This window comes from Streptopelia decaocto (assembly GCF_964273445.1).
Source record: "Streptopelia decaocto genome assembly, chromosome: 7".
Classification (NCBI taxonomy): Eukaryota; Metazoa; Chordata; class Aves; order Columbiformes; family Columbidae; genus Streptopelia; species Streptopelia decaocto.
In genome coordinates this window covers 5,181,313-5,208,661 of record NC_138661.1, presented here as the reverse complement: position 1 = coordinate 5,208,661, position 27,349 = coordinate 5,181,313, and the positions used below count along the sequence as shown (strand labels likewise).

General features: G+C 51.3%; 1 protein-coding gene across 3 annotated transcripts; it reads left to right on the top strand.

Moving 5' to 3' along the window:
• The first annotated feature begins 260 nt into the window (after positions 1–260).
• On the top strand, positions 261–26,338 carry GNG2 (G protein subunit gamma 2). 3 transcript variants are annotated; one of them, XM_082058391.1, is made up of 5 exons: positions 261–467; positions 15,889–15,939; positions 21,008–21,074; positions 22,724–22,839; positions 23,798–26,338. In XM_082058391.1, the coding sequence occupies exons 4-5, from the start codon at positions 22,753–22,755 to the stop codon at positions 23,924–23,926; spliced, it is 216 nt and encodes a 71-aa protein (XP_081914517.1). In that variant the 5' UTR covers positions 261–467; positions 15,889–15,939; positions 21,008–21,074; positions 22,724–22,752; the 3' UTR covers positions 23,927–26,338. The 3 variants fall into 3 exon arrangements, with proteins under 3 accessions (XP_081914517.1, XP_081914515.1, XP_081914516.1); XM_082058389.1 differs by lacking the exon at positions 15,889–15,939 and having other exon boundaries at positions 262–467; XM_082058390.1 differs by lacking the exons at positions 261–467; positions 15,889–15,939 and adding an exon at positions 9,295–9,369.
• Positions 26,339–27,349: the final 1,011 nt, after the last annotated feature.

The window sequence follows — 27,349 nt, the reverse complement described above, 5'->3', positions numbered from 1 at the left end:
CAGGGACAGGAGTTGGACTGAATGATCCTTGTGTATCCCTTTTAACCCTGTGATTCTATGAGGGGGGTTGTGGAGTGCAGGGATGGGCGTGCGGGGTGCAGGATGGGGGTACGCGGTGCGGGTGGGAGGGTTGTGGGGCAGAGACAGGGCGAGGGCCTGAGGCACGCTGAGGGGCAGGGGGGTCTGGAGAAACGCGATCTGCAGAACCCGGGGGACCGGAGAGGAGCAGCAGCAGCAGCAAGAGGAGGAGGAGGAGGAAGTCGGGGCCGAGCCGCTTCCTGTAGGCAGAGGGATGAGCGCAGACAAAGCTGGGTGGGGACTCGCCGCTCGGGGCTGCTGCTGACCCCCCTCCTCCTGCCTCCATCCATCCTTCCCTCCCTCCGTCCATCCATCCATCCCTCCCTCCATCCGTCCCGCCGCCGCCGCCCGCCCCGCGGGGGACTCGGGGCAGCACCGCCCGCCACCAGGTACCGCCGGGCACGGGTGGGAAAACCGGGGCTGGGGGGAACTGGGAGCACTGGATACGCTGGAGCTGGGCTGGGCGGTCCCCAGTAACCCCCCTAGGCCCCCGAACCGCTGTAAAATCAGCAACAAATCTCCCCCAAATTCCCCCCGGGTGGCAATCCCCGCGTCACCCCCGCCCCACGGGGACCCGGGTGGCGATGGCACCTGCGGGGGGTCCCCGGTCCCTCGGGGGGTGACCGGGGGAAGGTACCTGGCACCGAGAGTTCAGTCTCCCCAACAAAGGTTTGATTTAGAGGATTTGATCCTCAGTTAATCAACTGATTTGCCATCACAGGAAAGGCTTTTTCTGCCGATGAATGAGACGTAGTGTTCTTGCTTTCTCTGTTTTTTTCTCCCTGGGAAAGAAGGGTGAGACTTTCCCAACCCCAAATCCCTGCAGGGAACCTCAGCTGGGATGGATTTGCCCTGAGCCTGGCTTGGGGGGTGGGTTTGGGGGTGACGGCCACGCAGGCGGAGGGGCACCCCACACCCCACCGCGCCATCCCCGAGGTGCTGTCCCTCTCCACATCATTTCCATCGAAAATCCTTATTTTTCCCAGCGGTGGTTTGTGGGATGAGCGCTTTGGGTACGGTAACGCTGGGAATACCGCTGGTCAGCCGGGAAGATGTGCTCGGGGAAACCCGGTCCAGGGTGCTCTCTTGCCTGAGAGGGGAGGGAATCCAGCAAAAAAACTTTTGCCTTCTTGCCTGCTTGGTGGAAAATAGATTTATATTTAAGATAAAGCTTGAAGCGCAGTGAAACCCCACCCATTACTAATGAGTTACTAATGAACTTAAAGCATGCTACCCTGAAGGGTAGTGACCCAGGGCGTGTGTTATCTGCCACTGCTGTACCTGCTGCGTGCAGGGCCGGGCATCACTGCAGGTCCCGTGTGTTATTTATTTCCCTGTTTCCCTCTAGGCCCTCAAATTTCCATATAACCGCTGCTCTGCCAGTGATCCTGCACTCCCCGGCTATGGGAGGAAAAGGGGTGGCATGTACCCTGGCAGCAGGCTGGGGCCAGGCACGGAGGATTTTTTTCCCTTATAACTGGATTTCCCTCAATGCAGCTGGAGCATGCGATTTTAATCCTCTTTTCTACCATATGGCCGCTGGCTGGATTGAAATAGGACTCAATTAATTATGGCCAAGAAAGCCCCGGGGTGAAGCCTTTCTCCAGGAGGATGCTTCGAGGTGTTCCTTGTGTTATAATGGGGCTTTTCTCAACCCGTGTTGTGGGGTATGAGGGCATGTGGCTCTGCCCCATCCTGTCCCAGCCCTGCAGGGCTGGGCATCAGCCATCCTGCTACCTTGGCACCAGTTTTGCTGCTTTTATTTTGGCTTTTTCAGCCTTGTATTTGCATGCAAGAGGAAGCAGAGGCTGCTGCTTGTTGCCGCTGGTGCAGCGGGCTGCTCACCTGTGACATGAGCTTGGTGGGCTCAGCGTTGCCTGGATGATGACAGGAGTCAGCATCACCTCTGAAATGGGGTATCCCCAACTTGGGGGACCCACAGGACCCCCCCACCACTAACATGGTGCCTGCACATGCCCATCCTCTCTCCCAGATTCCCTGGGAGGTGCCAGCTTTGCTCCCAGCAACACATGGACTGGCATTAAGGATGCTCATTGCATTTTCTCACAGGATTCCCGGTGGGTAGATGCCTGCAAGCTGGAGATGAAGCTCTATTATTATTATTATTATTATTATTATTATTTTTAATCCCCAAGCCAGCCTGCTGCTTTGCCACCCTGCACCGGGGCGGCTGTGAGCAGAAAATGCCAGAAAAAGCCAAACTTTGCAAGGGTGGGCAATGCCTTCCTACTCAGTGGCCTCATAGATATGCCCACTGGGCTTCCAGTGCTTTGGTCTCCGAACAGCAGCATCTGAGGCACCGCTTTTCATTTTGAAACCCAGTGAGTCACCGAAGGAGGACAGTCAGGCACCGTGGCAGGTTGTTACCATAGTAATTTGGGCTGGTGAGCTGGCGCTGGAGGCCTGTGAACCCTTGCACCCCCCAAAAGTGCCTACTGGGGTGGCTGCTCCTCTCCATCCCATGTGTCAGTGCCAGGATGCTCGAGGCTGGCATGCTCGTGACACATGTGCTGTCACCAGGGACCAGGAGGCTGCACCACCTGTTCTCTCCTGCCACCTCATCACCCTGTTTTGGGTTGGGAAAAGGGGGTTTGCCCTGGGAAAAGCACTATTTTAGGCATGAGTTGTGTCGGTTCTCAGCATGACTTCTCCGAGCGTTTCACTATTGGGCCCGAAGCAGGATGCAGGAGCAGGATGCAGCCATGTGCATTCACAGCCCGTGCAGAAGAGGGAGGAACTAGCTAAGGGATGAGGGTGGGTTTTCAATTTTTCTTGCTTTTCAGTCTCTTTTCTCGCTATTTCTCCCCCTCTGGTTTCTTGCTCAGCCACTTCGTGGGGTCGCAGCGGCTGTTGGGAGAAGGGATGGGATGAAGGGCAGGAGGAGATGCTGCCCCACGGTTCATTGGCAAGGGGATTTTTGTGCTTGTCCTTGCACAGTTTTATCACCTGTTCACTTCCAGTGGGGCTTCTGCCCTTCTTCATGCATATTTTTTGATTCTGTGTGCAACATGCATGGTGTAAACACCCCCCAAAATGGTCATTTAAAGCACAGGAGCAGCTTTGCCTCCGCCAAACTCATGGGGAGAAATGAAAAGGGGGGGTTCCTGCTTCTGCTGCTGGAGGTGAGTGCATGATGGGTGCGGAGGAGCACGGGCTTCTCTCCTGGTTTTCCACACATGCTTGGCATGAGCTGCTTGGCACTCACCCCATTTTGAGGCAGGTCTGAGCTGGGGAGAGGGATGGGCTCCAGCTGCTGGGAGGACACAGATTTGGCTCTGTGGAGAAGTAGGGCTTGCTCCAAAACCTATTTGGGGTCACTGGGATGGTGTCTGTTGAGCCTGGGCGTTGGGTCAGGCCAGTGATTAATTAATGATGTCTTCGATCAGAGCTGGGTAAGCGAATCGCCAGCGCTGTGCGGGCTGGGAGGCAGCGGGAGCTGGATGCAGGCGCCCCTGGTCTGGGCGAGGATGCAGCCGTGCTGAGGCTGAAATCTAAAATAATGATCTCCTGCATTTCACGTAGGCATGATGGACTTCAGACACCAAACACAATTTTTCATAGGCTCAGGGGGAAAAAAAATAATCCCTGAAATGGCATCGTACCAAACCTTAAACAAATCACCACCTTGCTATTCACATGCAGTTGAGAAACCCTTGACAATTCCTGGGCGGCAGCTGCACCAGGACCTGCTTATCCTACCAAACACAATTAGTTTTCACCTTATCTTGTCCTTCCCTTGCTTGTCACACAGCAATTTTCTTCCCCCGTTGTCTGTCATCATCATTGTTAACTCGGGCTAATTAGTTTATCCAAGAGAAGGTCCAGGTGTAACCGGGTGGTGGTTGGTGGGTACCAGCATCATGGGGAGGTCTCTGGTAGCCAGTCATGTTTTCGTTCAGCATCCCAAAGCCTGCTGAGATGCAATGAGGGGTTGGTTATTCTTAGGGGTGCTGATGTGAAGCCCAAAGTGCTGTAGTCGGCATGGTAGGACACCCTGGTAGCCAGTGCAGGGTGGAGGTGCTGCTGTGGTGGGTAATCTCCTTTAACTGAGTCAGTGTCTTGGTTTAACAGGTTTATTTTCCTGCCCTCACTTTCTCTCCTGGGGGCTTTGGGAAGGAAAGTTGGCTCTGTCCCTCCTGTGATGCTCCCTACGAGCGGCTCTCCTGGCTGGGAAGGTCCTGGCTGGGCAGCTGGGTTTGTAAGAGGGACAAGTTTGGGTGGAAACAAGCAGCCTTGCCCAGGCCTTGGAGCTCGTCTGGGAACCTTCATCAGTGCTCCAAACTACATCACACACCATCCCACCAAAGGGTAAAAATCCCTCGCACAGCATGGGATGTCCCTGCTGCAAACGCCACTGCATTGCTGTGCTGCTCGGCATCCCTCCTCTTGCCGCCTTCAGCATCCTCCCAACCGGGGAGACTAAAACTCAGCCCCAAACAAAGCCTGGCTGCTGCCTGCTCTGGTCTGAGCTGCCTGGCCCCATCCCTGTGGGCTGAGCCACCAGCTGCAGCTGGGGACCATGGGGACATCTGTGCCCTATGCCACCACCTCTGCGCAGAGACACAGACCTAATTGTAGAAGATGCCCGGAGTAAGTTGGTGTTAAGAAACCTTTGTGCCCCAGCACTCCCTGGCTGGCACCTCAGGGAAAATAGTGACAGGGTTTGGGTGTGTTTGTGTGCTAATTAGAGCGGGGTCGTTTCAGTGCTGTCACGCCTCTCTGTGTCAGGGTGTCCCCATGCACCTGCCAGCATCTGCAGGGACACAGAACAGCCGTGTTTACTCTCTTGTTCCCATCTGAGCTGTGTCCCACAGGAGAAACTGGGAGCTGAAGCTGGATGAAGTTCAAGTGCATTTAGCCTCTTGCAGCATCTCCCTGGGACAGCACAGGGAGCACAGGCAGGCATCCCAGAGTCAGGAGCCCGAGGGGGGGATCCCCTGAAGGGAGATACTGAAGATGTCCCTGCTCAAGGCAGGGGTTGCACTAGATGAGCTTTGAGGGTCCCTTGAACACAAACTATTCCGTGATGCTTCAAGTTTACTTGTCTTAAAACCCCCTGTAGCTGTGAATTCCTGCAGACTGAGCATGTTGCACTAACTGTGAGTGTGGAGGAGTTGTGCTTTTTGGGCCATTTTGGGTAAGAAAGCACCAGTTGCCAGCAGGTGTGAGATGCTCGTTATTGGTTTAATTCCTTTTCAGTCCTGGTGTCTTTGGTGTTGCTGTGGAGCAGGTGCAGTGACAGGAGAGAGGAGGATAAAGAATGTGTTGGGAGTCGGGGAATGGATCTTGAGTGTGAGAGGGGTGCAAGGAATGTATCTTCCTGATCCTGTTGTCAATGGGGGATGGCAGGACAGTGCCAGCATGTCCCTGCATGTCACAACCCTCATAGAATCACAGAATAGTTTGGGTTGGAAGAGACCTTCCAAGCTCATCCAGTGCCCCCCCTGCCATGAGCAGGGACATCTTCACCAGCTCAGGTTGCTCAGAGCCCCGTCCAGCCTGGCCTGGGATGTCTCCAGGGATGGTTCAGCCACCACCTCTCTGGCCAATCAGAGGGGGATGGTGATAAGCAGACAAATTGGGGTGGGGGGCCAGGGCTTCAGCTTGCTCTTCCCAGTCCTGTCAGCAGGAGGAAGGTGACACATGAGCCATTTCAAGGCAGAAATCACCTCGCAAGAGTTTGTTCTCCATTTTGACGTGTTTCTTCTCAACCAGACCTTGGGAGGAGCAGTGTCAAGGGTGCAGGAGAGTAAATAACCATCCATCATCTGCTCATGGAGTTAGGGCTGTGTGCCCTGCTGAGAGCCTTGGGCCAACCAAGGATGGTGAGAGCCTGGCCCAGGTTGGCTAGAGAGGTGGTGGGTGCCCCATCCCTGGAGACATCCCTGGCCAGGCTGGACAGGGCTCTGAGCAACCTGAGCTGGTGGAGATGTCCCTGCTCATGGCAGGGGTGGCACTGGATGAGCTTTGAATGCCCCTTCCAACCCAAACCATTCAATGATTCTATGATAATCACACAGGGGGCACTGTGGGGCAGGAGAAATATGGGGGGCGAATTGAGGAGACCCCCTTCCTTGCTGCTTCTTTTGCTTTCACATCTGCAGCCAGCATTCTGATGGGGATTAGTGTGTCCCCAGTGCCTGCAGCCATCTTGTCAGTTCAATATGGTGCTAGTGGCTCCTTAGGTATGGGCTGCATCCAGCTCGTTGAAATTTATGGTTTTGGGGAAAGGCTGAATGTCCCTGGAGATCCCTGTGCACTCATGGAGCCTAGGGGCACCGTATCCTCACTGTATTGATGCTCCCAGACCTTTCTACCAGATCCTGTCTGCCTTTTGCCTCTGGAAAGAGTCATCTCAGATGAAGATACAACAGGACCTTGGTCCGAGTCTCACGGGCACCAAAGCACCAGGAGAAATACTCAGTACCCATTTTTCTAAGCCACAGGCAGCCCTAGTGCTGGTATGTGTTAGAAGTGAGTTTATTATGGGTCTTTCCTCTCTGCAGCCTTGGGAAGCTCTGAAGTGAACATTCCAGGATTGGCACAAAGCTCATTAGTCATCCTGGAGGTAGACGGACTCAAATCTGTAGCTGCTTGGTAGTCAGCCTCGTGACATTTCCTGTTCCTTCTTCTTATCTGACAAAACCAGACCTCTCGTGATGTCCATAAAGCTTCTCTTTAGCGGAGCGGTGCTGTTTGCTGCTCCGACCACAGCTGCTCATGGGAGGTGTCTGGGGCTGGTGCTTCCCCTCCACCACCCAGTGAAGCTCCCATGAGCCCTGAGCTGCTCCAGGACAGCAGATCTTCTGTGGGACATGTCCTCCTTCCTGGGGTCCCAGCAGGTGTCTTCAGCAGGGCCTGTTGCCATAGGACAAGGGTGGTGTTTTTAAACTAAAGGAGGGGAGATTCAGGCTGGACATGAGGAAGAAATTTTTACCCCTGGGGGTGGTGAGAGCCTTGCCCAGGTTGGGCAGAGAGGTGGTGGATGAACCATCCCTGGAGACATCCCAGGCCAGGCTGGACGGGGCTCTGAGCAACCTGAGCTGGTGAAGATGTCCCTGCTCATGGCAGGGGTGGCACTGGATGAGCTGGGAAGGTGCCTTCCAGCCCAAACTATTCTGTGATTCTATGAAAACCTCCAACCATCATATTTGCACAGTGGAGGCTTCCTTGCCTGTGGCCCCTTTTGTATGAGGAGGTTGGGTTTTCCCTTCATGGTTGGATTTTGGCTTCTTTACCAGCTCTGGAGGATGCTCCATTGGTATGTCGTGCAGTTTTATCTCACTTGCATTGTTGTTGTGTTGGCTCCAAGGGTAACTTCTGCTTTTATCAGCTCTTGAATTCGACCCATGTTTGGCAGGAGCTGGATGAAGAGCATGGCAAGACGATTACCACTCCAAGACATCTTGAATGGGGATAAAGGAGCGGGCTGTCTGTTTGTGGAGGTGAAGTTCAGGCCGTTGATAGCCTGTGCTGTGAAGATATATTGTATAAGAAGACTCTGGCTGTGGTTTTTCCTTTCACCAGGCTGGTACATGTCAGTCCTTGGAGCCGGTGGCTATGGAGAGAGATGCTCAAAGATTTGTGCCACCGCCCCTTCATTTTTGTGTTGTTTTCTGTATCCTTCAGGGACTTTCCAGTGAGTAAACGAACCAGTCTGGTCAGTGACTCATTTAGGTTGGAGGGGGCCTCTAGAGGTCTTTGGTCCCATCTCCTGCTCAGAGTAGGGCCAATGCCATGGGCAGATTGATGCTGTCCCCATGGGCATCACGGAATCCTAGAATCATTTTGGTTGAAAAAGACCTTTAAGATCATCAAGTTCAACTGTTAACCCAACACTGCCAAGGCCACCTCTAAACCATGTCCCTAAGAACTTCATCTACACATTGTATAAGTCCATGTGGGTTCAGGTGGCTCCAGGGTGTCATGCAGAAACATGGCCAAGTCTCCTCCATATCTCTACATGCCTTCTTGTGGACTTCCTACTCCCTCATTAGGTCTGTAGAGGTTTGAGGTCTTTAGGGGATCATCAGCTATCCACAGCCTGCAAACCTGTTCAGAGCTCTTCTAATTTAGGGTGGATATTGGGAAAAAATTTCCTCCCAGAATGGGTTGTTGGGCATTGGAACGGGCTTCCCAGGGCAGTAGTGGTCTCACCATCCCTGGAGGGGTTGAACAGACATGTATATGAGGTTCTTAGGGACATGGACTGATGCTAAGGTTGGGTTAGCGGTTGGACTCGATAATCCCGAGGGTCTTTTCCAACCCAAATGATTCTACTGCGCTATGATTCTATGACAGATAGTCCCCATGACCATGTCTGCAGCTTGAGCAGTTCTGCTCAGGCTGGAAAGAGCCCAAGCAGAGGTCTCTCACCTTGGATGGGAAAGTGTCGAACATTGACCAGGTCTGGTAAAGTCCATCCCTTTGTGTAGGACCTCATGAAGAGGCAGTGTGGTCCAGTGGTTCTGGCGTACCCCAAGGACAACCTTTTCCTAGGGCTTTAGGTTCAATTATTCAAGTCACACCGACCTGATTGCACTTCATCCCTTGTATTTTTAATATTGTGGAGACACGATGGTGTTTGTGCGGCACTCGCAGGGTTGGTACCATCAAAAGACGTTGCATTATTTATCAGCTGATTTAATATAATTGCTGCTCAGCCTCACATCCTCGCTTGGGGGGTTTGTTTTCATGTCCGGTGCTCCCCAGTGGGGGGGACCCTGTGTCCTCCCTTGCACCATGTCGGGGGGTTATAAAAAGATGATTTTCGTGCAACAACCCAGGCTTATGGAGAGGTATAAGCAGCAAATAAGGTAGGCACTGATTTTTTTTTTAAGCCTAATTCTAAACCCTGTGTGTTTCCATTAATTGCCATAAAAGTTAGGCTGGCTGTGAATCGATGCTTCTCCTCCACCCTACCTGGAACCAAAAGCCAGCCCCCCCAAAGAACCTTCATTGGTTTTCATAAATCACTCTGGGAAAAAAATACAGAAAGCAACCGAAAAATATAGAAAGCAATATAGAAAACACAGCCCAGAGCTGAGGTTTCCCAGCAGCCAGGGAGGCAGGGAAAGGCACTTGCCCTTGGGAAAGCAGCTCGTGGAGCCCAAATTCGATGGCTCCGGCTTGTTTGGCAGAAGGATTAAAGCTCCAGGAGTGAGCACGGGGAGGGGGATAAATGAAGCACGTGGTGCTGGTGGCACGGCTGGGACGGATTGATCTCCAGCACAGGAGGTATCGATGCACAGGAGGGAAGGGCGAGCCAGCGTGAGTAACGCCGTCTTGTGCTGCTTATTCCGGCTTTGCAGTTTCTTTGGGTTTATATATATATATATATATGTATAAATATATATATATTTTTTTTCTTCAATGCTTGAGATTGCAAGTGTAAAAACACCGCCCAGGCTCGCAGCTCTAGGGTGGCGTTCTCCTCCCGTCTGCGTTATATCGGTGTTTGCTGAGCATGTGTCATTTCACGATATCGCCGGAATAAGGGCTGGTGGTGAAAGCAGGGCCGTTGACTCAGCAGGAAGCGTGGCAGGGATGCTTTGCGTGCATTTTAAAGAGAAAACGGGCTGATTTGGGGGTTTTGGGCTCCATGGGAAAACCAAGAATGTTGTTTGCAGAGGTTAGTAAGCGATGAGCGTGCCGGAGGGGGGTGAGGATGGAGATAGGTTCACAAGCTGGGGGAATAGCATGGGAAAGGCTCCAAGGGTGCAGATCAGAAGGATAAGAGCAGATTTTTCAGTTTTGCAGAAGCATTGTGGTGAGGAGAAACGCAGGTGGGTCAGGGCTGAGCTGGGGGAAGCTGCAGCTTCTCCATTCCCCGCCATGCCCCTGTCCCAATTCTGCCACAGTGGCCGTGCCCTCCTCATCACAGCGGGACGGACCCGGGGGTACTCGCTGTCTCCATAACCAGGTCCTACTTTAGACCAAAATGCATTAGGTTACAGGAGAAAAAAAAAAAAAAAGCAGAGGCAGCAGCAGGCCACAGAAGTTAAATTTGATTGAGATAATATGGGTCAGCTCACCAACCGAGGACAGAGGAGCAACCTACTTCTCCCCAGCTAACCCGGTTTGCAGCACTGCCAGGGCTCTGCAACCCTGCCCTGGACCATCAGCTCAGAGAAAACCCCCTGGTAGCCCCAAGTTTGCCAGTGGGGAGATCACAGGCCATGAAATCTGGTCAGCACAATAAATTACTCTTCGAAATTATCAATTGTGAACATACAGAATCGCGCAGGGATTTTTTTTTCTCTCTCTTTTTCCCCTCAGAAACCTGCTAAAATCGCCCACATTTAGTGGTGATCCTCCACCCGCAGCTTGGGATCTGGCCACCAGCAAGCGCTTTACTCATTTAAGGGGTGTCTTAGTGATGCCGTAGCGCAACAGCTTTGTAGTGAAACTTTCGCAGGGTAACTGTAGCTGCAAATACAGGATTTTCTTCCCCCACACCCCATGCCTAAAGCACAGCAAACCTCCAAAATTAATTACAAAGCTCTCCCATCTCTGCGTGGTACAGCCACTATTTGAGCAGTGGATCTAAAGACACCAGCTCTGGATGCTGGGAAAAACCTGAAAATTAGATAAAATGACATAAAGAAGGATAAAAAAGAAGTTCCCAGCCTTGCTGCTTTGGCAGGGATGGGAAGAGAAATACCCGGCAGCAGCACCAGGGCTTTGCTATAGCTGTGACCTGTTTGCTGTATTTGAAGCTTGAAATAGAACCTTATGAGTAATGTGGTTCAGGTGCTTATCACTAATTAATTAATTCTTTTGTACGGTGGATACCTAATTAAAGCAGTCTAAGGTAATTCCTGGAGGGGCTTAAACTAATGGGATGGTTAACGGGGTTGTTTCTTTGCTGATGTAACTTGTTGGGTGATTCCCAGCGGCTGGAGAAGGGTTATGAGGCTTTGTGTGAGTGTTACTTAAAATAAAATTCTAATAAAGGTTTGATTGGGGTGAAATCATGGGAGAATGATTTCTGGTTGCAATGGTTTCTGCTGCTGAGGGTTTCACGTGCTGCAGAAGTTATCTGGGTGAAAAGGCACGGCGAGGCTCTTGTGCCATAAAATAAAGGAGCGGTTTTGGTTTTATTTTAGCTGAAAGGCGTTTTGCAGCAGGGTGGACCCAGCAGCATGGCACCGTGGCGGGAGCTACTGCAAAATCCACACGCTCCTTCCGATTTCCTGGTATTATGGGGTGGTTGTCCCCCAAAAATGTGCCATTTTAGCCAAATCAGGGCAACTCGGTGGCTTGCCCTGATTCCTTCGGGGTGGTTGTACCCCCACACTGACAGGTGCATCGATGGTAAATCATGGTGGCATTGAATTCAGGGTGGCTTTGGGTGAGGCTCAGGGGGGGTTGTCCCTTTGGGAGTGATGTTGACACAGCTAAAAACCAAAATCCTTTTGGAAATGTGGTGCCTCTTCCTCGCAGCGCTTTGTTCTTCTTCCTTTTCAAACCTCATTTCGCACCTTCCCTTAAAGGTCTTTATCTGGACCCTGGCAAATACTTAAGAGCAGGATGTTAAAAACTGAAACCCAAGAATGGGTCAGTTAATTAACATGAAATAATAGCTCTTGGCTGCTTCCCTTAATTAAGGGTCAGGAGTTCAGAGCAGTATGAACAGATGTTGAACTCCTTTTCCTGGTACAGGAGCTCATTGCTTCCTCTGCAGCTTTAACCATCGTTTTTTTTTCCTGGTACAAAAGGATTTTTCCTGGGGTTTCTGAACAAGGTGTGTACAAAGAATTTATTTCAGAGTCAGTCTGAGTTTGTTTTGGGAAGGAATCAAGAAGCGAAAGAACTGAGAAGTCATAGGCATGATGTTGCTTGTAATTAGAGAGTGCTTTTGGTTTTCTAGAGTTCTCTCCATGGGGGAAAAATAACCCAAACTTCTTTTGAGGGTTTCTGCTTTTTTCTGACCAGCTGGAAGGTGGTGTGTCTTTCCTAGACCTAAAGTCTCCTTTATAGCAAAAATTTCTACCCCATGAAGTAAGGGTGACCCAGCGTGCTGCCACTTCAGTGGTAGGACACAGAGTCATGGGGTGCATTTTGGTAGTCAAGAAGTGATCAGGTTTTCAAAGAGAATTTTTTATTTGGTCGATTCATTCGTGCTTTTATCATATAGTTGCTGCTTCTGCATCATTGTGTGGGTGTTGGTAGCGCTGGGTTATCACCAGCTGCCCCTGACATGGTTGTATCAGGGTCAGTCCAGCCTGGGAAGAGTCATGTGCTCGATAAGTATTTTGACAGAATAATAGTAAAGAAAGGGTTTGCCACGTTACATAACGTGAGTACAGTGTGGCTTAGAAGAGGAATTAGACTTTCCTTGGCCATTGCTGCAGTAGAAATGCAAAATAATGTACTCAAGTATTTTCAAGGATACCTGGGTAGTTTTTTAACTGGTGTTAAAAGGTGCATTGGCCAGGGCTGCAGATAGTGCCGTGGACCTGGAACAGCTCTGCTGGGAGGACAGGCTGAGAGAGTTGGGGTGTTCAGCTGGAGAAGAGAAGCTCCAGGGAGACCTTATCACAGCCTTTCCGTACTTAAAATGGTTTATATGAAAGATGGGGACAGACTTTTCAGCAGGGCCTGTTGCCATAGGACAAGGGGTGATGGTTTTAAACTAAAGGAGGGGACATTCAGGCCAGACATGAGGAAAAAAGTTTTGACACTGAGGGTGGTGAGAGCCTGGCCCAGGTTGGCCAGAGAGGTGGTGGATGAACCATCCCTGGAGACATCCCAGGCCAGGCTGGACGGGGCTCTGAGCAACCTGAGCTGGTGAAGATGTCCCTGCTCATGGCAGGGGTGGCACTGGATGAGCTTGGAAGGTTCCTCCAACCCAACTCATGTGATGATTCTCTCAGCTCCAGCATGGACTGACCCCTGTGCAGGGCAGAAACCCTCCAGCCTGGGAGGAACCTGGGGGCTTGTGATGCCCTGAGGCTTAACGGCCACTTTTCCAAGGTTTTCAGGGACCTGATGGGGAGAAATCCAGGAAACTGAGTCGCGAGAGGATGTGGTACCATAGGGGAGCCCCACACAATGGTTTGGCAGGGGAAGGAAGGTGGGAGCTCTGTTGTGGATGTTGGGAGGGGAGGTCTGTGCTGGTGAGCAATGGTCAGGGGCTCCTGCAAGCTCCTGCACAAAAACACCTGCAGGACCCTGGGGTGAGGCATGACCCATCCGTACATCCCTCCTCAGCACTTCTCCTCTCTGCCCAGCTCTCTCCTTCTTCTCTTTTTCTGTATTTACTGGGCTATCTGTGTGCTGGATTTACTTTGGTCTGTTGAGGGGACTTCAAAGCTGGTGGAGATGTCTCCATCTTCCAGCCCAACAGGGAAGTCAGGGATACCCTAGGCAGCACAGGTGCCACTTTGCAGGAGGCGGCCAGTGAGGCATTTCAGAAAACCCCTTTTTTTCTGGGGAACACCAGCGCTTTTAGGGAGTTTCCGAAGCTTCGTGTTCTCCTCTCAGGCAAATTTCATAAAAATAAAAATAAGTCGCCTCCAGGCATTGTCCCCTCTCGTCCCCAGAAAGCATCACCACGAGTGTGCGTGGGTGTGGAGAGCAGGACAAGGGGCTGACCAGAGGTCAGTAATGAGTCGGCAAAGCGATGACTGTTTTTAATCAGGATGAAAACTCGGGCCACAGGAAGCAGGCGATGCTCGGCTGCAGCTTGGCTTGCTTGGACCGCTGGACCATGTTTTTGGGCGTCCTTGTTCCCCAGTATTTGACTGAGCTCCCTGGGCACCCATTGTCCTAATGCCTGATCTGCACGTGCTGCTGGGTTTGTCCCTTGTGCATTAGAAAAAAACCCCACTTTTTCCCAGGGCTATCCTCCCTAAACAATGGAAAGGCTGAGGGAGCTAAGTCTCTTTAGTTTGGAGAAGAGGAGACTGAGGGGCGACCTCATTCATGGTTATAAATATGTAAAGGGTGAGTGTCAGGAGGATGGAGCCAGGCTCTTCTTGGTGACAACCAACGACAGGACAAGGGGCAATGGGTACAAACCGGAACACAGGAGGTTCCACTTAAATATGAGAAGAAACTTGTTCCTGGTGAGGGTGGCAGAGCCTGGCCCAGGCTGCCCAGGGAGGTTGTGGAGTCTCCTTCTGTGCAGACATTCCAACCCGCCTGGACACCTTCCTGTGTAACCTCATCTGGGTGTTCCTGCTCCATGGGGGGATTGCACTGGATGAGCTTTCCAGGTCCCTTCCAATCCCTGACATTCTGGGATTCTGTGATTCCTTTTCAGGGGTACATCCCCGAAGGCCCTGGAGCAGGGTGGGGGATTGCACAGCTTTTTGGAAATGTCCAGTTTACAATGCTGCTGTTAAACCCCTGACCTTCAGCACGGGGATCGACAACCTCGGTGGCATTTTTGTGGTGCTGGAGCCTTGTGCCAAACCCAGAGCAGGTCGGTGCTCCCTCCCCATGGTACCCGGCCAAGAGAGACACCATTTCCTATGGATGGTATTTACTAGTTCAGCATGGGGTCCCGTGGCAGGGAACTCCACACCTTGTGGGATCTTGGGGAAGAGAAATACAGTCTGGTGGCTGATCCTTCACCCCAATAATCTCTTAACAAACAAACAAAAAACTAAAAAGAAAATTTTAAAAAAGGAAGTTGAGGTTAGTTTCTGTTTGCCTTCATTTTGAACCGTTACGATGCCTGTGAGAAAATAAAAAGCTGTGAGTCTCACTTTCGCGTGACGCCCACGGGACGGTGACTTCTCCAAGCCAAAGGGACGGAGAGCCAAAATGTCCCCATGGGACCGGAGCCGCCTGGCTCCATCCCGGCTGAGCTCCCCTGCTCCTCCCCGGGTCTGTCCCTGCCTCTTGGGAAGGAGTTTTGTCCTGAAGCCTCAGTCTTGATGGGCTGCGCTGGGACATGCTCAGCTCTCCGAAGGGAACGATGTTGCTAAAACCTTTACTGCTTGCAAACTTGATGGAAAAACATGCTATGGGCTGCAGATACTAATGAGCTTGGCTCTGGCAGCGCACAGTGGATGGAGGGAACATCCTGAGCTCGGCTTTGCAAAGCCAGTTCCAGTGCTGAGCTCTTTATTTAATGCCCCAGCAAAATTTAGGGAAGAGAAAAAAAAACAGCTTTGCTGCAGCTCCCTGTGCCGTGTCTTGCCTTGATAATGAGATTTACTGGCAAAGCCAGGGCTGGGCAGGCTGGGTCTGACCCTAGCGCTGCTTTTTTGGGGTGAAATATGGCTGAATAAGGCTGCACAAGGCTAAGATGGGGAACAGATCAGGCACCCTCCCCGACCGCTGCAGGAGCAGCGGGAAGCACCAAAACCCACCGACACTGGCAAAACACCAGCATCGGGGCCAAAATGGGCACCCATTCCACCTCGCCCCGGTTTGGCAGGAGGGATCAGATACTGGTGTGATAACGGAGCTGTTTCCATGGAAACGGGCTCATTTTTTTTCCCCACCCAGGCGCCTTTTTTATTTATTTATTTATTTGCTGGCATGGCTCCGACATGCGAGCTGCTCGTCAGTGATTTAAATACCGTATTGGATATCGGGTATAAAAGGGAAAGAAAAAAAAAATGAAGGATGTTGGGAAAAGGAATAAAATCCCTGTGGATGGGAACTGGGAGCTGTGGCTGTAACCGCTGCCGAGGATTAAAGTCCTGTGCCTCAGCAAAGCGGTGTGATGGGAGCCCACAGGCACAAATCTAGCTCGTAATGTTTTATTTGCTTAAGGAAATAATGAAACACATGTAATTTGGGTGGTATTAAGTCTCCTTTCCCAGCCAGGTCTCCAACTGCTGTCGAGATCGATGTGACTACACCAGCCTCCGCCCCCTGGTAATGTGGCTTTTTTGCTATTTTCTTTTTGTCTGCAATATTTTTACATTTTCCTATATATATTTAGTCATTATTTTTCAGTCAAGCCACCTATTTTTAGTGGTGGTTTTTAGTAAAAGCCACAGGATGGCTTCAAAAGCCATCCAGCCCCCTATGAGGGATTCCCACGCTCCGGCCGGCCGCTGACCGGCACAGTTATTGGTTCTGGATGCTGCATCGCACTTAGTTTTAGGGCGAAAAATGGCATTTTGGAGGACAGTCTGCTTGCCTCCCTGGGGATGACGTTGGTCTTGCGCCTGTTTGTGCCCCTGGGATGCGGCCTCAGGCCCTGGGATGAGCAGGGGCCAGGAGCGATCCCAGCACAAAAGAGAGCTGGAATAAATCCCACTGTTACAATACTCATCCTGGCACCTTTTCTGGCTAAAAAAAAGAAATCCTGGGTGATGTGTGCCTGGTAGGAACAAGCCTGAGCCCTGCGCTCCCCAAAATCTTGGCTGCCCTCAATGGGGTCTACTCATTTTGCTCCTAACCGGGTGGAAAATTCTGGTGCATCAGTGATGGAAAGTGAGACTTTTTAATGGCAAGCAAGAAGGGAAGCTCCTGCTTTCGCCTCGAAAAGGAGCTGTTTTCGGTGGTGGGTGATGCTGTGCAGTGCTCTTTTAGGTGGAAAATCAGCAAAGTTTTGTTCTGGCAGATGTCAGTGCTTTCGGTTTCTTTCCTGCAGACCCACCTGCTTTTCCTTTTGGTTCAGCCGGGAGATTTGGGGAGAATGGTTTTCTGCCAAAAACCCACGGGGAAGTGAAAGAAGTCTGGAAAACTGGGTGACAGGAGAGGATGTGATCCACAGGTTTAAAAGCACAGAGGAACCGCAGTTGGGTGGGCAATGGCTGTGAAGCCCTGGAGATGCAGGAGGTGTCTGGTGACACCTGTGAAGTCTCACTCAATGCCCATTAGCATCTTCAAGAACAGGAAGAAACGCTTTGCAAGGATGCTGGTGTCCCAGACAGGGTTAGTGCTGCCTTTGAACAGTGCAAAATGTGTGTTTTGAGATACCCCTTCTGTAATGACAGCTGCCTATTTAAGGTAATTGGACTAAATAATCACCCTTAAAATGCATTTTTAAAAAACATTTAGGAGAAATCCCGTCTCCACCCAAACACAACAAACAAAGGCTAATTACTCTTGCAAGCAGGGCTGGCAGCTGCGGGATGCCAGAGCCCCATAGGAGCCCAGTTTGGGAGGGAGGAGGAGGATCATGTCTTAGCAGGAGGTCTCGATTGCTCCAGTGGCAAGAGATGCTCCTTTTGCAGTGTCTTTTTTTGGGTTGTATGTGGCATTTTGCGTTGATTTTTGCAGTCAAGGTGGTGGCAAAGCAGCTGGTGCCTGGAGGCAGCATGAGGTTGGAACTGGTTGGGGAGAAGAAGGCAACTTGACAAATTAATTTACTGATGAATTAAATGAGTTTCCAGCAGCTGGGCTGCTCACGGGCTGGGTTTTATTCTTCTACATTTCAGGTAAAAGCTGAAGATTTAGGTAAAGCTGTAGCAAGCAGACCAAGAGGTGACACAGCCATAAATGCTGGATCGTTGCCCCACATCCCTCACCTTTCGCCCATCTGAGTTAATGCAAATCCTTCCCTAAATCTCCATTTTTGGTGCCTGTTTTGGATGGCTGTTGCTGGTGAAAGAAGAAAATACTATTTCACTACCAAGTGATCTTCATTAAACAAAGAGAACAAGAAATAAGGTGTTTTCTTGGAGCATAGGTACCAGATAGCAAAAAACCAGCAGCAAAATTTCCGAGTCCATAATTTATTACAAGCACTTTTGCATCCTTTTAAATGAATTCAGCCTCTTGCCACATGCAGTAAATAAACCGTGACCCTTCTGCACAACAGACAAGTATCAAAACAACCTGGCAAGATCCTGAGTTGTAATTACAATGCAGAGCCCAAAAGAGACAATAACCATGGACTGTACACGCTAAACATCATTAGCATGACAATAAAATAGCGTCCTTACTCATTAACCTGTGGGCTCTGAGGAAGGAATCCTATTATCCAGGCACATGTGCCATTAAGCAGGTGAAATAAGATGCCATCCATATTCCCTTGTGAGTGCCATTAAACCCTTTTCTTTGCAGGCAATGTTTAGCTCAACAGCATCGGGTGCAAGAGCAGCCCTGTAGCAATGGGAGCATCAGGAAAAATTGGGAAGCGCGGTGATTTTTGGCTCTGAGGTGGGGATTTTGATGGCTAGGGGCAGGGGCCGAGCTCTGCCAGATGGAGGGGACCTGTAAGAAAGATGGGGACAGACTTTTCAGCAGGGCCTGTTGCAACAGGACAAGAGGTGATGGTTTTAAACTAAAGGAGGGGAGATTCAGGCTGGACATGAGGATGATTCTGTAGCTAAATCAGAGTGATGTGGTGAAAGCTGGCGCAAGTGATGACTCCTATGTGATGGCTCCTTTTGCATTCATTTTTCCTCTGATCTGAGGATTTATATACTATCCAGGGTGGTTTTAATTTGTGTGAAGTCTGATGCTCCTGGCATCTCCCCACTAACAAGTATTTACTAGTTCAGCATGGGGTCCAGTGGCAGGGAACTCCACACCTTGTGGGATCTTGGGGAAGAGAAATGCATCACAGAATCACAGAATGGTTTGGGTTGGAAGGGACCTTCCAGTCCCATCCAGTGCCACCCCTGCCATGAGCAGGGACATCGTCACCAGCTCAGGTTGCTCAGAGCCCCGTCCAGCCTGGCCTGGGATGTCTCCAGGGATGATTCATCCACCACCTCTCTGGGAAACCTGGGCCAGCGTTTTACCACCCTCAGTGTCAACAATTTCTGAAATACACGTATAGCTGTGGTTTGGGGCAGGGTGTAGTTGGGTTGATTGCAGTTAGTGGTAAAGAGGCGCAGGGGGTTAAGGGAGAGGAGGATGCTCTAGCAGCTTGGCTTGGCTTAAACCCAAACAAAAAGTCTTCGAAGGCTTTGGGTTTACTCCTGGTGGCTCCGCGACCTCCCAGGTGTTCTCACATTGGGATAAAAGAAGCTGCTTGAAGTGCTTTGCTGCTGCCCAAGCAGTGCTGGGGTTGTTTTTCGGTTCAGGACATTCATGGGCTCAGTTCAAAGCATCATTTGCTATCTGGTTGTTATTCTGCTGAAGGAAGCACGCCCAGCTGCTCATGGCAGGGAAAGGCTGTATAACCAGCGATGGCCCCAAAATGGTTCCAGTTCCCACATCAGGTTTCTGCAGAGGGGCCAAGCGTGGCCAGGGGACATTGCTGTCTCCTGGTGACACCATGGCCGTGTGAGCTGGCTGAGTTGTCCCTGCGTCCCCAGCATCGTTCCAGCAGCCTGATGCATGGCAGGGTGCTCATACACGTCCCCTGCTCTGTCCCAGTGGGCTCTCAGTCTTCTCCAGCTTTGTTTTTGGGGCTCTTTTCCACCTGAGTGCCTCTTGGGCCAGATGTAGTAAGAGCAGGGGAGGGTCTTTTTCTTGGTTATGTAAATCTATATTTTTTTTTATTGGATGCATTTTTTTTAAGATCAGGGCTGTAGTATATAGAAGCCTTCAACACTTCTCCCCGCTCCTGCACCTCCTTCCATGACATTAAACTTCAGTCCCTAAGTGACTCCCCGCAACTGGAGCAAGAACAGACCATGGTCCTCTCTATGAAATGGCACAAAATCACAGAGAATAACATTTGCTGCATGAGAAAAGTCTCTGTGGGATGCAAACCATGCAATAGTGTCTTGGGTGATGTACACCTCAGTGAACCTACACAGGCACCAGCTTTCCCACCAGCCTCAGCGCTGGCTGCCACATCACCAGAAACGTGGTGCCACCGCCACTGCCACCCACTTTGTGGCTTTGCAGGGAGAACTGAAAGCAAAAGCAGGAGAGAGGCACCCTGGTAACCTGCTGCTCAAAAGCCACTCCAGCAAAAAAATAGTGAAGAGCTGAGAAAAAACAGTGTGGAAACAGTGCACATGCCTGAGTTAAACCTCAAGCCATGGTGCAGAGCTTTGCAGGGATGCTTGGTGGGAGCTGTGGTGGGGGCTATGGTGAACTGGGGAGGATATTGGCAGCCTTCCCAAAGGGATGGTCTTCACAGAATCACAGACTGGTTGAGGTTGAAGGGACCTCTGGAGATCATCCAGTCCAACCCACCTGCTCACACAGGATCACCAGAGCAGATCACACAGGTTGGTCCAGGGGCGTTTGAATGTCTCAGAGAGGGAGACTCCACACCCGCTCTGGGCAGCCTGGGCCGGGCTCTGGCACCTCCCAGCAAAGAAGTTTTTCCTCAGATTCAGATGGACCCTCCTGTGTTTCAGTCTGTGCCCATTGCCCCTCACCCTGTTGTTGGGCACCACTGAACAGAGTCTGGTCCATCCTCTGACACCCACCCTGAGATACTGATCAGCATTGATCAGATCCCTCTCAGCTTCTCTTCTCCAGCTGAACAGCCTCAGCTCTCAGTCTCTTCTTATCAGAAAGATGCTCCAGACTCCTCATCATCTTTGTGTCTCTCTGCTGGACTCTCTCCAGTAATTCCTTGTCCTTCTTAAACTCGGGAGCCCAGAACTGGACACAGAACTCCAGATGTGGCCTCACCAGGGCAGGGTAGAGGGGGAGGAACAACCTCCACCCCACCACATGTTCCAACAGTTAAATCACATCATCCCCTCTCACCCTGCATCCCACGGCATGTTTTGGATGTGTTGCATCCCAGGAACACCTAAAAGCCTGGTTGCCAACAAGCCTTGAATAGTTGCCCATTTGACTTGAAACCTCTTCCTGTGCCGAAAAACCTCACCGAATGCAAACAAATAATGTCGCTGGGGGACGGGCTTGGGGCGGGCAGGGGGGGTGGTACGGAAGGAAACCCGCAGCCTTTCTGCCTCCCCGGCGGGGTACGGCACTCGGCACTCGGCACTCGGCGTCTGCGAGGGCTCCGGGTTTCCTGGTGCCGTAAATAATGTTCTCATTGCGTTGAATGGCATGACAGCAACCTAACCCAGCTCCTTTTTTTTTTTTTTTATATTCTCTTTATTTAAAGGCAGCAAACGGCCAAGAGGAGCAGATCTTCCCCTAGAGGCACAAATCACCGGAGAGACCTGCTTCTGGTAAAAAATCACTCCTGTGCTCCCTGATGGGCAGGGGGGTGGCTGGGGAGGGTTCTCATCCTGCCTCCCTGTCTGCCCTCATCATAGATCATTCTCTGGTCACCTCAGAGCACGGGCACCTTGCTCAGTGCCAGGTTGCTTTTTTCTGTAGATCCCAGAATGAGTTTCTTTTGAAATACCCTTATATCCCCTGAGACGAGCTTCAGCTGAAGATGTCCCCTCTAAAATGCCACAAGCCCCTCATTTTAGGGCTGTGTCATCCTTGTCCCATCACCCGAGGGGCTGGCAGGGGGCTGGCCGTGCCCTGCTGTTGCAGAACATCCCCCAAAACCCCCTTTTTTTGGAGCTTGCAGGCAGCCCCAGCCAGGCAGGGCCCAGCACAGCACGGCTGTGCCTCCGCTGTAAAATATTTGATGCTTGTGCAAGTCGAATGCTGGGTTTCTGGCCACCGCTGCGGGAGCTCATGGCTGTTATAAGGTAACAGGAAAGCATCCGTGATCGAGATGGCGTGGACTTAATGAGCATCCCCCGCCGCCTGCCTGAGGTAGAAATCTTGAGAAACAGGAAACTCCAGCATCCTGTTTAGCATCTCAATGTTCAAGTTGGCAGCAGGGACAAAGCAAGGGAGGCCAAGGGACATTGGAGGGACGCTGGGCACTGGCATGGGGCTGGGTGATGTGTCTGGCTCGGGACAGGGGCACGAGCCTGGCATGGCAGCAGCAGCACAGGGCTGCTCAGGGGGAGCCTGTTCTCTGGTTTCGTTTGCCTTGGTGCCACCACAGCCCTTGACAGAACAGCAAAAGCCAAAGTACAGTTCAGATGTGGTCCTGCTGCTGCAGGAAGGTCCTGGTGTCTCCACACATGGCTCTTAGGGCATCCCCCGCTCTGGGGATAATGGGGAGGGCACAGGAGGGTGTTGCTGGCAGCCTGTGACTACCCGCACACCCACAAAGGCTGGTGGCTCAGTGCCCCGGTATAAACATGGGAATAAATGCTGGCTGACATGCCCAGATCTGCATCTCCCATCCTCACACCCTCATAGAGTCACAGAATAGTTTGGGTTGGAAGGGACCTTCAAAGCTCATGGCCATGAGCAGGGACATCTTCACCAGCTCAGGTTGCTCAGAGCCCCGTCCAGCCTGGCCTGGGATGTCTCCAGGGATGGTTCATCCACCACCTCTCTGGACAACCTGGGCCAGGCTCTCACCGCCCTCAGTGTCAAATCTTTTTTCCTCATGTCTGGCCTGAATGTCCCCTCCTTTAGTTTAAAACCATCACCCCTTGTCCTATGGCAACAGGCCCTGCTGAAAAGTCTGTCCCCATCTTTCATATAAACCATTTTAAGTACGGAAAGGCTGTGATAAGGTCTCCCTGGAGCTTCTCTTTTCCAGGCTGAACACCCCAGCTCTCCCAGCCTGTCCTCCCAGCAGAGCTGTTCCAGCCTCGGATCATTTCTGTGGCTCCTCTGGCCCCTCTCCAGCAGGTCCATGTGTGTCCTGTGCTGAGGACCCAGAGCTGGACAAGTTCACATGGTTCAGCTCTGACAGCTTCACACATGCAACCCCAGCCCATCATTTGGGGGATATGAGGGCTGGGAGCAGCTCTCTGCCCAACTGCAAGAGTTCACCTGGGTGTTTTTGTGCCTGCAGCCCATCGGGAGAAGCCGCCTGGCCTGCCCATGGCTAGCAACAACACTGCTGGCATCGCGCAAGCCCGCAAGCTGGTGGAACAGCTGAAGATGGAGGCCAACATTGACAGGATAAAGGTACCGTGGCTTGGGGCTCGATGTTGGCTCACAGGGATGCTGCGAGGTGGTACCTGCTGCTGAGCAGCTGCCAAAACCACATTGTGGGAGCCAGGATGCGGTGGTTATGGAGGATGCTTCTCTAAGTGATCCCGATGGCCGAGGCTTAGGGCAGTGGGAGATGCGTCTCACCCTAGGAACAGGTTAAACCCACGCTGTTTGTCACCATTGCTGTTAAAACTGTCCTTTGGGCAGTGCTTGGTGCTCAGCCTTGAGGTTAGTGGGGAAACTCTATGAGCAATGTTGTCTTGAAGCCTCTTCCTGTGGAAAGCCCAATCATTTTTGGGAGGTGCTTCCTCCACTCCAACCACTTCTGCTACAACCCAGTGGAATTGCTGCTTCTGGGCACGTGAAAGCTCATCAGCTTCAAGCTTGGATTTGTCTTTTCCACCAGGGTGGTTTTGCATGACAGCCGATCTAGGGGAAAAAAATGCTCCATTGCTGGCTGCTGGCAGGTCTGGGCACTTGCAAGCAAAATCTTGCCTCCTGGGGCCAGGGTCAGCTCCAGCAGCCTGGGAGCTGCTGCTGTGTCCTGAATAAATAGCCAAATTGGTGGCTGTGGGCAGAAAACGCTGCTGTAGCAGCTGTGGATGTCTCTGCTCAGGGATGAGGAGGATGCTGTGCCCGCTGAAGTCAGTCCTAACCGTGATCAAGTCGGGGGAAGGATGGGAATGGGTGAGGGATGTGAAGGATGCTCACAGGAGCACGCGCTGGCAGGTGAGCTTGGAGGTGACAAACCAGCCACAGAGGTGACAAACCAGCCCCACTGTGTACTTGATGTCCTTCTGTTGGTTGGGTTTTTGGCTAGGTTACGATGTTGGGTTGGTGATGCTGCAAGCCCAGCCTCACCATTGGGACCTCTCAGGGTGGGATGTCCCCAGCACAGCACATCCCTAACATGGGGGTCTTTCCATTCCAGGTGTCCAAAGCAGCAGCAGACCTGATGGCGTACTGTGAAGCCCACGCCAAGGAGGACCCTCTATTGACCCCTGTCCCAGCCTCAGAAAACCCCTTTAGAGAGAAGAAGTTCTTCTGCGTGATCCTGTAAACCCTCAAGGAGCCTGACTGGCACTCAGGCCACCCTGAACACTGATGTAGAGTTTTTAGGAACGGGGACAACCTGCTAGTCTGCAGAATTTAAACAAAAAATAAGTAAAATATATGGCCTGGAAGCTACAGAGATGTGCATGTTTAAAGAACCTGGCCACCTTTGGGGGAATAAGATGATCTGCATTGCAAGGCAAAAGATCTGAAGTCTGTAGAGTTGCCTAGAAAGAAAAAAAAATATGTAAAGAATAAATTTGTGTCACTTTTCTGCTCACAAAATAGTTTGATTGTTCCATATTTAAAGCACCAGAGCTGTGCTGAGCAAAGTAACTGCTAAGGATGTGTATAACCTTCTTGGAATGATATTGTTGGTTCCTTTCCAAAGTATTATTTTTTATTTAAGTTGTCAGATATATAGCAACAGGCTAGATGACTATAATGTTACTCAATGTTTGGTCTTGTGCTTTTTAATTTCTGGCGGTAGCGTAGCACAGGGGTTGAGCGGCCCCCGCGGCGGGTTAGCGAGGATGTCGGCACCTCTGTGTTTCTAGCGACCCCCACTTTTCTAACATTTTGTATATGGTTAGCTTCGGCTCTGCAAGTAAAAGTGAATCGTGTGTCGTGGTTGGTGCTTCATACTCCTGTGACGACGTTCGGTGGTAGTGCATGAGAGTTCCTCTCTTTTCATCCGCTCCAGAATTTTCTTTTCTATCGTTTGACACCACGTGCTGGTGGGAGAAGCTGTAAGGAGGAAACCAAGGTGATCTTGAAAGCAAAGACAATTCCTGCGATGCCTTAGACGTGCCTGAAATACCTCCTGCGTTAGGGTGGGTGTCAGCCCCCAGGCACGGGGCTGCCCCTGCCCTGGGTGTTGCAGGGTAGCTAAGAAATCTGAAAAATCAAAGTTGACCACTTCTTTCTGGGTCTTTCCTCTTCTCCTACACCTCTGTGCCTCTGCCCTCCTCGCTTGGTCTGTGTCCTGCCCTTTTGGCTTCCTGCCAGCATCTCCGTCCCTTGGGGCTGGACCAGGATGCTGTCCCACGGTGGGATGCTGTCCCCCTTCATGGAGGTGCCTGATATCTTGTTTACATGCAGCCTGAGCTCCATGTCAGGCTGGGGAATTATTCCCAGGTCCGGTTCATCCGCTGTCAGCGCTTTGGGGGACACACGCCACCTTTTTTTTGGCTTGGCCTCGGATTAATGCTTTTGCGGACATGGCTTGTCTCTCCTTTCTGCTGTTATACACCTCCCAGCTTCCCCCCACTCCTGGAAAACTTTAGGAATCATAACTTGGGGATCTGTGGACAAAATGAGGTGGGTGTCACATAGGGGTTTGGGGGGTCTGCAGTGACCCCGCTAAACCATAGTTCCGAATCAGGTATCAGCTTAAAAATCCCTGTGGATTCAAGAGGGCAATAGTCTTTAGGTACCTTTTGGCGAATCTTTCTAGCCCGTTACAAGTGCATTTTGGTTTTTCTACCTTTTCATACTCTTTTTCTAGTCTTCTACAGAGAAGACCAGTTGTTCTTACACTGGACTCAAAACTTTTGGCATCTGGGAACATTTATATGACACAAGTAGCCTAGATGGTCCCAGCTTTCGGCCCCCCAGACCCTATATTTCAATCTTTTTACTACAGCTCACGTAGCTTTAGGATGAAGGATGGATGAAGTAGTTTGCTCTGCAGCTGGTTCCACTCGCGGTGTTTCAAGGCAAATGTGTAAATACCTCGTCTTGGGTTTGTCTTTTCTTTTTAACGCTGATTTACCGTCACGGAGAGTGAAGCGCAGCTGGTCTGACCCGGGGCTCATGCCCCAACCCTTCTCAAACGCTGTCATGAAGTGGTTTGTAATAATTTTTTTAACAACTTGCGTATTTTACAACTCGAATTCTTAATAAATAAATGATGAAATAAAGCTGCATGAAGAGTCGGGGGGGGGTGAATTTTGAATTAGCCTAAACTACTCATTTAAGGTGTTTTATGTTGCCGGTCGTTATTTTCTGTTGGTAATGGTGTTGACATTGGTGTGCTGCCAGGTATTTCACCCCAGTATTTATATTTACACAGATACGCCTTTGTTAGCCAAGTAGAGAACGCCTGCCAAGACCGTTTCCCCCCCTCGCAACAAAAATACCAGTCATCTCTCCATCCCGATGCTGTATTTCCAGCGTGGTATCAAATGACATCCAGCTCTACCCCCAGGCTTTTAAAGAAAAATATCTGGAGTACTGGAAAAAAGGACTTTTTTTTTCCTACCAAGGTTGCTGGTGGTGGGGGGACCGAGTCGGTCCCACCGGTGCCGATGGGTTTTGCTGCCAGGGTTTTTGGGGAGGTCGGCGTTGTGATGTACCGCATCCCCATCCCACGTGCTCTGTGTACTTGTTGAGAAATAAAATTTTGCATTTGTTTCAAGCCATTGGAGATGATGCTCTGTGCTTTGGCAGTCTGTGGGGAGGGGGGTTCCCACCCTGGTTATGGCTGGGTGTTCCCAGTGGGGTCAGGGGGTCTCCTGTGGGGTTTGGCAGGAGTTTTGGTGAGGGAAAGTGAATCCTCTTGGGGTTTTAGCCCCTCTTGAGCCACAGCCCGGGGAATTTTTCCTCTGGTTTTGTAGGGGCCTGGTGCAGACGGATGATTCCCGGCTCAGTTTGAGGCTGTGCGTGCTGAGCCAGCCGATGCTCAGCTGTCACCATACTTTGCTGGCTCTCCTCCATTTCCCAGATTTGCTCCTGTTTCATCTTCGCTTCCCCAGGTTTCAACTCCAAAGCATCTGCTGAGCCGGAGGAGGTGTGGAACACCCAGGGAAGGTGTAGGTGAGATGTTGCTCCCTGCCCGCCATGCTGCTGCCTGCCCCGCACACCCCAACAGTGGCTCGCTAATGAGAGTAAACCCATTTGCACTGATTGCATTCATTAAATGCAAGCCTGTTAGATTTACAGCGCAACCCTGTGTTGGTTGGCTTTGTCCTGGGGGACTTGCAGCATGTTACTGCAGGAGGGGTCAGACCCCTCGGGGAAGGGGAAAATTCCTGGGGGGATGGGAGTAGATTGGATAGAACCATAGAACAGTTTGGGTTGGAAGGGACCTTCACAGCTCATTCAGTCCCACCCCTGCCATGAGCAGGGACATCTTCACCCAGCTCAGGTTGCTCAGAGCCCCGTCCAGCCTGGCCTGGGATGTCTCCAGGGATGGAACATCCACCACGTGTCTGGCCAGCCTGTGTGTCAAGGACAAGGGCTGTCCTGAGGGTGATGAAGGCAGGAGAGGAGGAGGAAGGGGGGAGAAAGGAGGTTGGAGTGAGGGGGAATCCATCTATTCTCCCAATTAACAAGCAACAGGACAAAAGGAAATGGCTTCAAGTTGCACCAGGGGAGGTTGAAGTTGGACATTGGGAACAATTTCTTCCCGGAAAGGGCTGTTGGGCAT